Source organism: Xyrauchen texanus, chromosome 6, assembly GCF_025860055.1.
Source record: "Xyrauchen texanus isolate HMW12.3.18 chromosome 6, RBS_HiC_50CHRs, whole genome shotgun sequence".
Taxonomy (NCBI): Eukaryota; Metazoa; Chordata; class Actinopteri; order Cypriniformes; family Catostomidae; genus Xyrauchen; species Xyrauchen texanus.
Window position 1 is genome coordinate 44,666,324 of NC_068281.1, and position 14,281 is coordinate 44,680,604.

At 39.9% G+C, this 14,281-nt stretch overlaps 1 protein-coding gene across 1 annotated transcript in view; it reads right to left on the reverse strand.

Annotated features, from left to right (window-relative positions):
- LOC127645736 (zinc finger protein 135-like) overlaps positions 1–9,951 on the reverse strand; it is a 42,975-nt gene extending 33,024 nt beyond the window's left edge. Inside the window, exons 1-3 of the mRNA XM_052129398.1 lie at positions 9,534–9,951; positions 8,253–9,183; positions 3,909–4,021 (exon numbers count right to left, since the gene is read on the reverse strand). Of these exons, the coding sequence (XP_051985358.1) occupies positions 3,909–4,021; positions 8,253–9,183; positions 9,534–9,627 (1,138 nt within the window). The 5' untranslated portion in view covers positions 9,628–9,951. The remainder of the gene's footprint in view (positions 1–3,908; positions 4,022–8,252; positions 9,184–9,533) is intronic.
- Between the last annotated feature and the right edge of the window lie 4,330 nt (positions 9,952–14,281).

A 14,281-nucleotide genomic window follows, 5' to 3' on the forward strand; every position in this document is an offset into this window, starting at 1 on the left:
GTGTGGCTACATTTCACCATGCTCGATGCCAAATGTGCAATATGCAGTATTTGTGACCAGATAATTGCTGCCAAGACCTGCAATACAACAAATCGAATGAAGCACTTAACAATGCACGGAATAAACTTGAGAGCAGAAAGTTGCTCCGTCTTCGACTGCATGAAGACAGAACCGGTGCAGTCATCCTCAGCATCCTCCTGCCGCGGAGCCTCCAACATGCACACCACACGAGTCCTCTACCAAAACTACTGATGATGAATGCAGCGGCGCCATGACTGGGACTGAGACAGGTAAGGTTAACGTTTAGCAAACAAACCAACAAACAAAATCGGCTAACTTGTAGTGGTACATGCTTGTGTATTTGTTAAATTGACGTTTCTGTGTGTGGTGAAATAGTCCTATAAACTGGGACCTACGTAACGTTAGATATTGTTTGGATGTATGGCTAGAGATAGCCAGACATGGGGACTTGTGACTTGGTGACTTGGACTCGAGTCGACTCGAGTCGCTATTTTTATGACTTGTGACTTGACTTGACAAAAAATAAAATACTTGAGACTTGACTCGGACTTGGAAGTTAAAGACTCGGGACTTGACTTGACTTGAGACACGAAGACTTGAATGACTTGAGTGTTAATCACATCATGTTTTCAGTTTGAATATAAAATATGTACATTATTTTAAAAAATAAAGTTGATCCAGCTGGAGCGCAGGCTGAGAATAGTTTTGTCATGACTGGATCATGACACTATAGGCTATCATCAGCCATGCCCTCTCGTACCTTACGCACACCACGCACACTTAGATCAGATAACACATCAACATGTCAGCCGGAGGGGTAACGTTACCGAGGGTCATCGCTTTCGGCTTCAAAAATTATTATCAAGATGGCAAATGACGAACAGCGCTTTGCAAGACATGCAACGTTAAAATCGCGGACAGCCAGACAACAACCTCCAATTTCGTCCGCCATTTGAAGAGCCATTCTGCCCAGTAAGTGCTTGTCAATTTGTTAATTTTATCTGGTTAGTTGGTAGTTAGCTAATGTAATAATAGCAGGGTTCCCACGGGTCCTTGAAATCCTTGAAAGTTTGTGAATCTGAAAAATAAAATTCAAGGCCCTGGAAAGTTCTTGAAAATAAACATACATAGATACAGGTCCTTGAAAGTGCTTGAATTTATTTTGTGCAAGAAGTTTTCTGGAAAAAAAAAATCTGTCCATTAATTTTTTATTTCGCCAACACTTCGTGGCTTATGCTGCATACTAGCCTGCTTGATTTACGTTAGTTACGGGCATTTACGTTAAGTGTTTCCCGCGCGAGGTACATTGTTTTGTATGTTGCCATGACGTTCACACGCGCTGGTACCTCAAGGTGCAATACCTTGTAAAAGAGGTAATGACTAATGGATATACTCTGAGTGTGTGTGTGTGAGTGAGTGAGTGAGTGAGTGAGTGAGTGAGTGTGGGAGTGTGAGAGCGCGAGAGTCGAGAGTGAGTGTGTGTGTGTGTGTGTGTGTGTGTGTGTGTGTGTGTGAGCGCGAGAGTGAGTGAGTGGGTGTGGGAGTGTGGGAGAGAGAGTGAGTGTGAGAGTGTGTGTGTGGGAGAGAGAGTGAGTGTGAGAGTGTGTGTGTGAGAGAGAGAGTGTGTGAGAGAGAGTGTGTGAGAGAGAGAGTGTGTGTGTGTGTGAGAGAGAGTGTGTGTGTGTGAGAGAGAGAGAGTGTGTGTGTGAGAGAGAGAGTGTGTGAGAGAGAGAGAGTGTGTGTGAGAGAGAGAGGAGAAATGTAACAAAGTTTAATGTACGTAACTGTGTTTGAGAGAGAGAGAGAGGGAGGTGTTCAGAGAGGAGTCTGTTGGATGTTAAGCTGTTATTTGTTTTATGGACTCAATGTTGAAAATTTTAAACATTTCAAACACTGTTGGCAGAAGTGAAAAATAAATAATTTTATGAAGTTACAATTTTGTTTGATTCCATGATGTATTTTACTGAACATGAGTATTGTAATTTACTGACAGTTACTTATATCTTGTCTTTTCACTTTATTATGATCAGATTCTGCAGGTAAAATTACAATAATAAGGTGACTTGACTTGGACTTGACTTGACATAGCCTGTGACTTGACTTGGACTTGACTTGACTTGCCCAAGAAAAAAATACTTGGGACTTACTTGAGACTTGAAGGTTAAGACTTGAGACTTACTTGAGACTTGCACATGTGTGACTTGGTCCCATCTCTGGAGATAGCTAGCAAAATTGATGCTAAAAATGCTTTAAGGTTGACAGTTACTGATCAAGTTTAACTCACATTAAACTAGTTATCTTGTTAAACCGTGCTTATCCTTAGGGTTGGCTGAATTAACAGTTTAGCTTTCATGTTTTTTTTCCCTCTTCACATTAATGTTATAGCCTCTGCCCCTACAGACCCTGGCATGAGGAGACCATCAAGTGTCAATCCATTCACGCTGGCAGAAAAAGGGCAGAAACAAACTTCATTGTTAAAGTTTTGCTGCCTTTTTCTATAGTGGAGGCTCCATGGTGGATGCAAGTAAGCGATGTGTTGTTATTGTAACTTTACCGTTACGGTTGTTGGCCAGGTGTCTAGGTAATCTCTTAGCCAAGATAATGTTTTTATTTTTTACCTTTTAATAGTAAGCAACAATGATAAAACAATGCTATTTTTATGTTTTGTGCTCTGTTGCCAACGATAAGGTGATGATAAGGGCCTTAAACCCCAGATATCAGTCCCCCAGCCGAGACATGCTCTCAAATACAAATATACTGCATGGTATGCAGTAGAAAACGAAAACGTCAAGAAAGAGTTACAAGATGTGAGGGATGTGGCTGTGACTGCTCATGGCTGGAACAGCATTGTACAAGACCACTATCTGACATCATGAGTCATCTCACAAGTGAGAGAGCACTCCATGAAAGAGAAAGTCCTTCATACAAGGGCAATATACACATCCCAGACAGGGGACATTGTAGCAAAAGAGATTTTCTTGATGAATTCAATACAAAGGACAGAGAAGTTGCGGATAATAGTGGATAATGCAGCAAACGTGGATGTAGCAAACTAAAAAAATTAGCTGCTTTGCTCACACTTTACACTATACCCTCAGACTCACAGTTGGCAGGAAGGATCAGAGCAATTTTGGTGTGGCTGAAAAGGTCCAGCCTAGCTAAACCGGTCCTTAAGGAGAAGCAGCATCTTCTCGGTAAGTAGAAATCAATATAGATCAACCTTAGGGAAAAACTCTTTGGCCAAATAATTTAGAACAATCCTTTATATAATAATTTAGTAAAATATCTCTACAAATGAACAACCACTTTGATAATGACACACACACCAATTTCCTCCCTCTCTTTCTTTCTTTCTCTCTCTCACTCTAGGCCTTCCAGAACATGCTGTTATCCTGGATGTGAGGACGAGGTGGAATAGCCTGTTCCTGATGGTGGGGCCATTCCTGGAGCAGTTCCCTGCCATCCAGGCTGCCTCCATGGACCCCCGGCTTAAGAAATCAATGGAGAAGGACAGGTAAAGAACTTTGTCATTAGATTATACCATTTACAATTTGAACCATTGTGATCATAAAACTACAGTCCAGCTAAAAAAAAAACTGATTACATTTTTAAGACTGCAGAGAGTTTCTGATGAGGATTTCAGAAAAGTAGAAAATTTTGTCAAAGTTACAAAGATACTTTACACTTCAACCATATGCGTCTCTGCTGAAAGGAGCCCAACCCTGGGTCAGATTCTGCCAATCTTGGATAAACTCCAGCACCACTTCACAGTTAATGATGAGGACGCCTTCACAAATACCATCAAGGACATTATCTGGAATGACCTCTGTAGTGTAATCCTATTGATTTCTCACTTGTTTTCATTAGGATTATTCAGGGACTCATACTATGTTTTTGTCTTGCAGACAGCATCAGACAGTTCTCGTAGGAGGGCACAGCCTTGGATCCCAGATTTAAGTCAAAAGTGGCAGATAAAGTGTAGACCAGACTGGAGGAGGAGCTGATGAGAAGGACCTCAGAAGAACAGGTGTTAATTCTTCTACTTCTCTTTAATAGTAGATCAAAATATATGACCCTCATATTCTATTGAATACATACTCAAGCCCAGCAAATGGAACAGGGGCTCAAAGAGAGAGCAGGTGACCAAGATGACAGCTCATCTGATGAAGGCAGTGCATCTGCATTAGCAACACTGGTAAGAAAATATAAAGACATCCTATTTTTTACCCATTTAATTTTCAGAAGAAAATTTACTTCTTTGATTTTACCTTGATAGTGTTTTATATTTTTCTTTACTTATTTGTTCACAGAAGAGGCCAAAGCTATCTGCCCTTGGGGAGCGGTTTGCTGAGGAGGACATGGCAATGGAAGTAAGAACAGAGACCACTGTCAGCAGCACTACAGCGAAGATTCATGCAGAGATACAGCACTACAGATTACTTCCATCTACGCTGTCCTCAGTGAGTCCAGTAACCTGGTGGTGGGACATGAAGGACACTCTGCCAATGCTTTCTGATTGGGCAACAAGGTATCTGTGTGTGCAAGCATCATCCACAACCTAAGAGCAAACATTTTCTACTGCCGGGGACATTATCAGCACTGCCCTACAAAGCAAAAAGGCAGTAACTACGCAGAGTGCAGAACTGAGAAAAATGTAGGTAGAAACCTACATTTCCTACCTGGTTTCCTGACCAGCCTAAGTAGTTGTAGGTAGATTATTGGACATGTGGCTGTTTTGTTACTTTATATTAGCTTATTCTTTGTACATATCAATCCTCATATTTAATTTGATATTTTACCACTATTTTGCAGTTACTGTATTCTTGCTTTGTATTACTTACCAAAAACGTGGCACCATACCAAGGAAAAAGGCAGTAACTACAGATTCTCCAAAAACTATTTTGCCACAACTTGGGCTCTGGGTGTGTTAGACACACTGTATTTCAAATAATTGGAACCATTTGTTTTCCTGAACATGGATATACCAAACCCAAACTAATTTGACCATTTTAGGTCAATATTTTCCACCCGGAAGCTATTCTGATGCTGAAACGGCTGCTTAAAGTCTCACATTGCTAAGCTGTATCAAGGCCCAAATTGGGACAATTTATTTTGAATAGGACCACATGCTTTTCTAGTTATTGAATATTTTTCCACCGCTGGTTGGATTATAACTTTGTGACATGAACAACAAAATGATGACATGGCATCGGCGATGATGTGAAGTTACAGAGGATAAAGTTACAGCTAGGAGCAGGGAGAATCAGGGGCAGGTAAGCAAAGCTATTTAAAACATTGCCTGTCAATTAGCATAATGCTATCTGAATGGACCTCTGAGAGGAAGTCCCGCCCTGATGGCTGACAGGTGTTTATATTGTGATAGCCTAGCCTCTAAATGTTTAATTTGTCACTGTTACTTACCATTCTCCGGGTATTTTCTTTTCAATGTCAGTTCGACCATCTTCTTTCCCCAGCTTTGTGCCATCTCAAACAAAATTTGTGTGAAGTTAGAAGGGTGAAATCGCAAATGTTAAAACCGTCCCGTGAGGACGAAGTCAGCTGTGTGTGTTCACCATGTAAACAGTACCTTCACTGCGCAGCAACACGGTTATTTTTTGTTAGGTAAAACATAACAAGAATACAGTAATGGATGTTACTGTACTCATGCTTTGTTTCACTAGGGCTTTTTGCAGTTACTGTACAAACGACTACCATTTTTCTCCAAAACGACACACATTTGAGATAAGATGTTTTGTCACATAACAAAGGATGCCTTGAATGTCATGAAAATGATAATACCTCATTTTTGATAAAAAATGCAGTTACTGCCTTTTTGTTTTGTAGGGCAGAGCAGACATGCTATTTTTTTTAAGAAGAACTGCTGAGTGATTTAAAGATCTTATATATGCAGTAGTGAGCCTCACATACTGACTTGAAACTGTTTATTTTTAAACAGTAAAAACATTTGAACTTTATTAAAACTATTTGAACTGATTTACTGTGTTGGTTACATTTTGTTCCTTTGTGCTTTTTTTGTTCCTTTGTTGGAGCTGCAATAGCTCAGGAGATCAGGAGGTGGCCGCAGGGCCGAGACATGATCAGGAGGCCTAGGAGGCAGCCGCTGGGCTGAGACAGGGTCAGGAGGCATGGGAGACGGCCACAGGACAGGGTCAGGCGGTGGAGCTGCTGTAGGAGTAGTTGTCTCCGGGGAGCGGGTATGGCTGTGGAAGACTGATGGCGGTGCCGTGGAAGGCTCTGGGGGCGGAGAGAAGAATTCCCAATCCTAACACTCAGATTGGTTTACATCTTAACTTACAGATAGAATGCTAAGGCTGTGCCTTTAATACTAACTTCAAACCTAAGATGGTCAATGTATGATCAACTGTATTGAAAGCAGCACTAAGATCAAGCAACATTAAAATTACAGGTCTACCAGAATACAAAGTGAGTAGTAAATCATTTGTCACCTTGAGTAGTGCAGACTGTGCTGTGATGAACTCTAAAACCAGACTGAAATTTATCTAATATATTGTTTTCAGATGGGAATGAAGAGAGTTGAGAAACAATTTCGAAATAGGCCGGAAATTATTAAGGTTGGTAGGATCCAAATTTGGCTTCTTAAGAAGTGGCTAGAACACTGCTTGCTTAAAGCAGGATGAAAGAATGCCATTATATAAGGAGCTATTCATAATAGTCAACACACTAGAACCAACAGTGTCCAGTACCTCTCTGAGGAGCAGAGCAGGAATAACATCAACAGAAGAGACGGTAGGCTTTATCTGTTGGACTATATCTATCAGCTTAGTGAGATATATAGGTTTGAACTGATCAAACAAGTGGTAATGCAAAATCGTAAAGCATCAACTTTACCAATGAAGAAATCTAAAAACGCTATACAAGTCTCAGGTGGAGCATCAAGACAAGAGGTGGCAGAGGGAGTGAGCACTTTATTTATCATGTTAAACAGAACAGTCAACGTACTGCTTAGCCAGAGCATGTATTTCAGCTGTGCGTGCGTCTTGTGTCATCAACCCGGAACTAAAGTTCAATTCAGATTGTATTTGTGAACAGGTGTTGTACCAAAATCGGACTCCCAGACAAATCACACTTCCCTTCGCGTGCATGCACGTCACAAAGTTGATGCACAGTGTAGCGAGCTTGAGCACTGTTTTGTTTACCATAGCAATTTATCTATATTTTTCCACATGGCTAGCACCAAGAATGTACATGGAAGCATTGTCTAAGCTTAAATAGACAAGCAGAAATTACATTTGTTTAGATAAAGATGCAAAAACATGGCAGATCGATTCAACTTCGAAACTGCGGAGGCTTCGATAGCGTTAAAACTTTTAATTTCACATTAAAATGAATGTCATACTGCCGAACTTCATATACAAGACGTTTGTGCTGTTGACATGTCTTATTAATTCACAATGTGTTTTTGAAGTAACGTACTGTATTATTCACTCTTTTCCTGCATATGAATGTCATTAAAAATACTCAAATTGTATAGAAATGTATATTCTCATACATTGTGTGATATATAAGGCTATTAAATGTTTGCAGTTTGCAGGCCTGTAGATGGTATATTCTCAAATTTTTTTAAGTTTTAAAAGTGTTTTCATTACATTTTAAAAAGGAAAAACAGAAATAATTATTATTATTAGTCACCTCAGTGACGATACACCTTTAAAAGGCAAAGGATGTAAAGAAAGCTCAGATATTTGTTTTCTAAATTCATCAGTATTTTCCAACACATTTTTCAATTTTACATATAGTAGGCTAATTCAACTAAAATTGAAAAGACATGAACTATTGCTTTGCCATTTTTAAAGCTGCTGCCAGGTTACTTAAGTATAAAATGATTGAGGAGTTCATGTATGCCAGAGTTTAATACAAAGTCACTTGACTTCAGTATGTGCAGAGACAGACACATTACATTTATGTGGCTGACATCTTGTAATGCAGGCTGTGCCTTCAAAAGCATTTGACGGTAACTTCAATTGGATGGGTTTACCAGGGGAGAGTATATTTCCATAATGTTAACATTACACCTGCTGTTAAACTGTTGTCTTACTGTTAAGGTTCTTCAACCCCTTACACAGAATGACAGCTTAATCAGCTTTGCAGCTAATGTGGCAATTTACCCACTTAATTGTAATTGACCAATTGAGAGAATTTATTTATTTTTTATCCCATCTGCATAGCAAATAAAGCTGAACTTTGCTCACTGTGACAACCTTGGACAATGCTTTTTTCTGTGAGTTACTAGAGAGCCTGATTCGGTGAAACTCTTTCCACATGAAGTGCAGTGGTACGGCTTCTCTCCAGTATGCACTCGCTCATGTTTTTTCAGGTGACCTGACCTAATGAAACTCTTTCCACATGAAGTGCAGTGGTACGGCCTCTCTCCAGTATGCAATCTCTCATGTGCTTTCAGGTTTCCTGACCTAATGAAACTCTTTCCACATAAGGTACAGTGGTACGGCCTCTCTCCAGTATGCATTCTCTCATGTGCTTTCAGGTTTCCTGACGTAATGAAACTCTTCTCACATGAAGTACATTGGTACGGCTTCTCTCCAGTATGCACTCTCTCATGTTCTTTCAGGTGTCCTGCTTTAGAGAAACTCTTTCCACAAAGTGAACACGTGTACGGCTTCTCAGTTGCATGAATTTTCTGGTGTTTTCTTAAGAGTAATGCTGAAGAAAATGTTTTGCCGCACTGATCGCAGCTATATAACTTTTCTTTAGAGTGAGAGGACAGATGTCTTTTAAGAATACAAGCCTGAGTGAAACTCTTCCCACACTGATGGCATTTGAAAGGCTTCTCTCCAGTGTGAATTCTCATGTGATTTGTAACTTCGGCTTTACGTATGAAACTCTTCCCACATTGTTGACATGTGTAAGGCCTTTCTCCAGTGTGAATTCTCATGTGCTTATTAAGACTTCCTTTTTGTGTGAATGTGTTCCCACACTGATGGCAAGTGAAAGAAGTTTTGGCTCTTGTTCTTCTGGGTTTTTTTTGTGAGGAATTATTTTCAGTCTTTAAGTCACTAAAAGCCTTCGGTTCTGCTTTGAAACTATAAAGTGTCTGATCTGGATGGTGTTTCTCCTCCTTCACTTCATTCAGTTCTTGACTTTCCTCTTTCACCTCCATCAGATCTAAAATGAAAACACAAAATGTTCTTTCATTTCAAAGACAAACTTTAAAATTAAAATTTCATATGATATCTATTTTAATGTGATCACTGATGTGCTCATGTTAATGCAATCAAATAGGCCTAGAGGAATTAAATGACACAAGCATTTTGTCTTATTTTAAAAGATTATAATTTGTTATAATAGACACTCAACTAAAGCCAGTAAATTTGGTGAACATCTTTGTACGACAATGATTCAATATGACTTAAATGAGCAAAAAGATATTAGACTATCAGTAAAATAAAAAGGATCATTTATCATTTTAATCTTCATGCACAGACAATAATAAATAATGAAGTATGGACACCAACCTCTTTGTTCTTCAGTATCTTCATTTTTCATGACATTTGAACTGCATGATTCTGGATAACTCATGTCCTCACTCTCTTCTTTAATAAACATCATTTCACAATGTTTTATCCCGCAGATCTCAGTTGAAACACCTGGAGTTATTCCTGTTCCTGTTGAAACAAGTCTTCGTTTAGGATGATGAGAATATTAGCGGCATTTATAAACATGAATCCGATGCTCGAATAATGTAGAAACAAACAAAACAAAATGCCAGAAGAATCTGCAGGTTTATGAGTATCAATAGAGAATATCGTATATTTTTTTTAAACGTACATGTGGTAAACATTATCTAATACTGAAACTTTGGTATATTTATTTACTTAAAAGGTGAATGTTTATTATAACTCTGCAAATCTCTCATAATGCCGCCATATTTGAATGACGTCATACAACAGCATCTCGGAGGGGACATTCTGAACCGCTTGTCGTGAAAAACGCTTAAAGGGATAGTTCACCCAAAGTTGAACATTCTCAAATTCTCAAACAACAAGTTAGACCCCGCGTAGTGAATGCAGAAACGAAGCTACCAGAAACGTTAGAGTTAACTGAACCAATTGCTTTGGAAGATGAAAGAAACAAGGCACGCTGATGATATCTGTTGATCACAGGCGTGTAGCTGCTGGATTTACACAATACATTGGAAATTATTTACTGCCCTGTAGTTGTCATATACATTTCATGGTTCTCTACTGTACATACAATATCTTAACAGAATAAACAGATCTGTATTTATATATATATCAGTACTGTCGAAGTTAAAGCATTAATAGCGCGTTAATGCAAAATTCATTTAACGGCAATTGATACTCGTCTCGCACATAGCGTATTGGATAAATTGGATCTCGCGGCCCCGCCTTGCCTCCTCGTGTGAATCTTCAGGTATCACAGAAGAGGCGGGTGGGAGGGCGCGTCATGCTAAATCATCCCTCAGAATGAGGGTGATTTGAAAGCGTAGGGTCTTGAGACCAATGCCCTCACAGTGAGGACAGTCTGTTTCCATGAGCTGACTCTGTGTGGACAGTAAACGCAGCCCTCATGCTGATCTGATGGTGGGATGTGTCTCACACAGCAAGGGTGATTTCCAATCGAAAGTTATCCTCCCTGTGCCCTATTCACTCAGCTCTTTATCTGGGCACTCTGAAGGGAGCATGGAATTACTGTATGAATGTACTCTTCACTAGCAGTCTTGTGGAAAGGCCCTTTGTGGATAAAATAATAATAATAATATATATATATATATATATATATATATATATATATATATATATATATATATATATATATATATATATATATTCTTAATTTAATTTTGAGTGACCTTTCAAGTAGCATTCTCTTCTCACAGTGCCCTTCAAGGGTGCAAAAAAGCTATTTGGAAGGCGCCTGAATAAAGACAACCAAATACACATGTATGTATTAGATGCAGATATTGCAAATATTATGTGCTTTCCACATCTGTTCATTTTTATGTGTTCAGTTCACACATTCCGTGATCTTTTACTTTACACCTGGCTGTACTGCAGTAATTTAATGTATACATTTTTTGTTTAGGTTATCCCACAAAAACCACCCTGCAGCATTCTGGGAATGTTAGTTTATGGTTATAAAATAAAGAATAAATTAGTTCCCCCCAAAAATCACATACACTAACATTAAGGGAACGTTCTGTGTTTGCTGGATGTCAGGGGTGGAAAAAATACTGAAAAATCATACTCGAGTAAAAGTACTGTTACTTCCCAAAAAAACTGTAGTGTGAGTAGAACAGAAGTACCTGTCCTAAAAACTACTCAATTAAGAGTAAATGAGTAGTCCATCCAGAAAGAAGGAAAAATATAGGTATTTTTGACTGCCAACTTTTTAAATACATAATTTATCTATGATAAACACTACATGGCTAGTTTGGGATTGACAACCGTATTTACTTACACGTGTGAGTCTTGAAATCTTGTTCATACAGCAGCTTTCAGTAGCGGCTTGAATACTGTCTGTATGCCTGCATACCTTTGTCTCATCGTGGACTATTGTAATTCCCTTTAAATAGGTGTTTGCCAGTCATACATGTCAGGATCTAGAGTCGTCTAGGTCGCTAGAATTTATATTTTTAATGTTCCGGAGAGATATGCTGCAATTTAGGTTGGATTTTGACAAGGGAACAGCCATGTAAAAAATTATGAGCTTGTGATATGAAATGGGGAGCTCTGCAGTAGTCAAATTGGATCTGTTATGCAGAGTTTACACTACACGATTTTAAGCCCAGTTTTCGCTCACGGACAGTTTTGTGGAGATCGCCGACAAAAGCCTGAAATCATAGGCAAATCGGAGCTCGCTCCCGTGAGCAACAATGGCAATGTATGAACTATCAATGACAATATTTGAGAGAAACGCAGACGCATCGCTGATGTCAGCGAGATATCTAGATTGTTGAATATCTGGACCTGTCTGCGATTCCAAATCATGCAATGTGAAATATATTTTGACTGAATACATCTGCAGCGTTGACCTACAGCCAATGAGAGAGCAAGAAACGGGCACGGGAAGTTTCAGTGGGAGGAGTCCTGATGTAGCTGCAACAGAACATCAACTAGCATGGCTGCAGTATCAAGAAAGTCTCATTGGACCGAAGAAATAGAGGAAAATTTGTGGAACGTTGGCAGGAGTGACAGACCCATTGTAACGGTACCACAATCCGATGTCTTTGAAAGTCGTGTAGTATGTAGGATTAAGTGCTATTAAAATAATGGTAAAGAATTTTCATAAACGATTTCAGTTAACTAAATGTGACTTTTTTTAATTAAATGCATTGATAACAATAAAATATTATGATGGTAATTAAATAATATGAATAAATAATAACATTACCTTCTCTTTTGCAGTCTCAATAAGGCTTAAGGATGTGGTACTAAACATGGACTAACACAAAAGGGAGTGTTGCACAGCTCTCATGTACTTGGTGAGTATCTTATTACTTTACTACTCTGCTTTCTCTTTACTCATCATTCTCATCCTGTTTGCCCCCCTGTACCACAGGCCCTGTATCATTGATGGGAGAATGTGGGACTGGTATACCACTGGTAAGATCATTACATCAGACATAGAGATCTCAAGCCCCTCATAATGATGAATGTCTGTGGTGGATCTGATATCAGTAATCATGTCTTGCAAATACTCAGTGTGCATGTCACACATACACACGAAAATAATTTTTCTTTTTGCAGGTATAAACTGTTAAAATGCCAGCATACCCTTCCACTTTGTCACTGATTCATCCATGGAGAGTTATTTTTATGGAACAAAAACATGTTGAAAGTTGTGTTATTCAAATGGAAGTAGCAAATGTCTCGACTCCTTCCCCCAGACCTGTTCCTCATTCATAATTTGCTGCTCAACAATGTTGTCATAAAGGAAATAGCCTGCATGATGCAAAGTACTATGCTGTTTGGCTCTGCTTTATCAAGAGGCATAATGAATGACATATTGAATAATGATGAAATGTAACCTCCCGTTTATTGCAGTTATGGTTAAACAAAACAAAAAGAGGCAGGAAGGCTGCCAGTGCACCGATAACGTGGTGAACTGAAGCTGCCCTCTAATCAGGTTGATCCTTAATTGCAGGTAATCAGTGGCTTGTCCTATTGATAGTAAGTATATTCACAACACATTAGCTTTCATTAAATGAGATCAAAAGAACTGGAATGAACTTGCACACTCAACAAAGATTTTCATCATGTCAGATTTGTCAACAGCTCCCGTTTTTTTGTTGTACTCTATCACACAGAGTGGCTTTATCTTTCTCTCCCCTGTGATGTGGTCCGTCTTCTCTGTGGTAGACATTGTGGATTCTTGGTGATAGAGCTGGTGTTGAGGGACCAGGTGAGGTTCTCCGCCAGGTGAACACCAAGGAATTTGGAGCTCTTGACGATCTCCACAGAGCAGCCGTCGATGTTCAGCGTAGAGTGTTCACCTTGTGCTCTCCTAAAGTCAACAACCATCTCTTTTGTTTTGTCGACATTCAGGGACAGGTTGTTGGCTCTACACCAGTCTGTTAGCCACTGTACCTCCTCTCTGTATGCCGACTCGTCATTCTTGCTGATGAGACCCACCACGGTCGTGTCATCTGCGAACTTGACGATGTGGTTTGAGCTGTCCATTGCTGCACAGTTGTGAGTAAACAGAGTGAACAGCAGTGGACTGAGCACACAGCCCTGGGGGGCCCCAGTGCTCAGTGTGGTGGTGGAGATGCTGTTCCCGATCCGGACTGACTGAGGTCTCCCAGTCAGGAAGTCCAGGATCCAGTTGCAGAGGGAGGTGTCCAGGCCCAGCAGGTTCAGTTTTCCAATCAGGTGCTGAGGAATTATCGTGTTGAATGCTGAGCTGAAATCTATGAACAGCATTCTAACGTACGAGTCCTTTTTGTCTAGGTGGGCAAGGGCCAGATGGAGGGTTGTGGCGATGGCATCGTCCGTTGAACGGTTTGGACGATATGCAAACTGCAGTGGGTCTAGTGAGGGGGGCAGCTGGGTCTTAATGTGCCTCATGACGAGCCTCTCGAAGCACTTCATGATGATTGTAGTAGTAGTCGTTGAGGCAGGACACTGAAGACTTCTTTGGCATGGGGATGATGATGGTGGCCTTGAAGCACGTTGGCACGACGGCGCTGCTCAGAGAGATGTTAAAGATGTCGGTAAGAACATCCGCTAGTTGGTCTGCA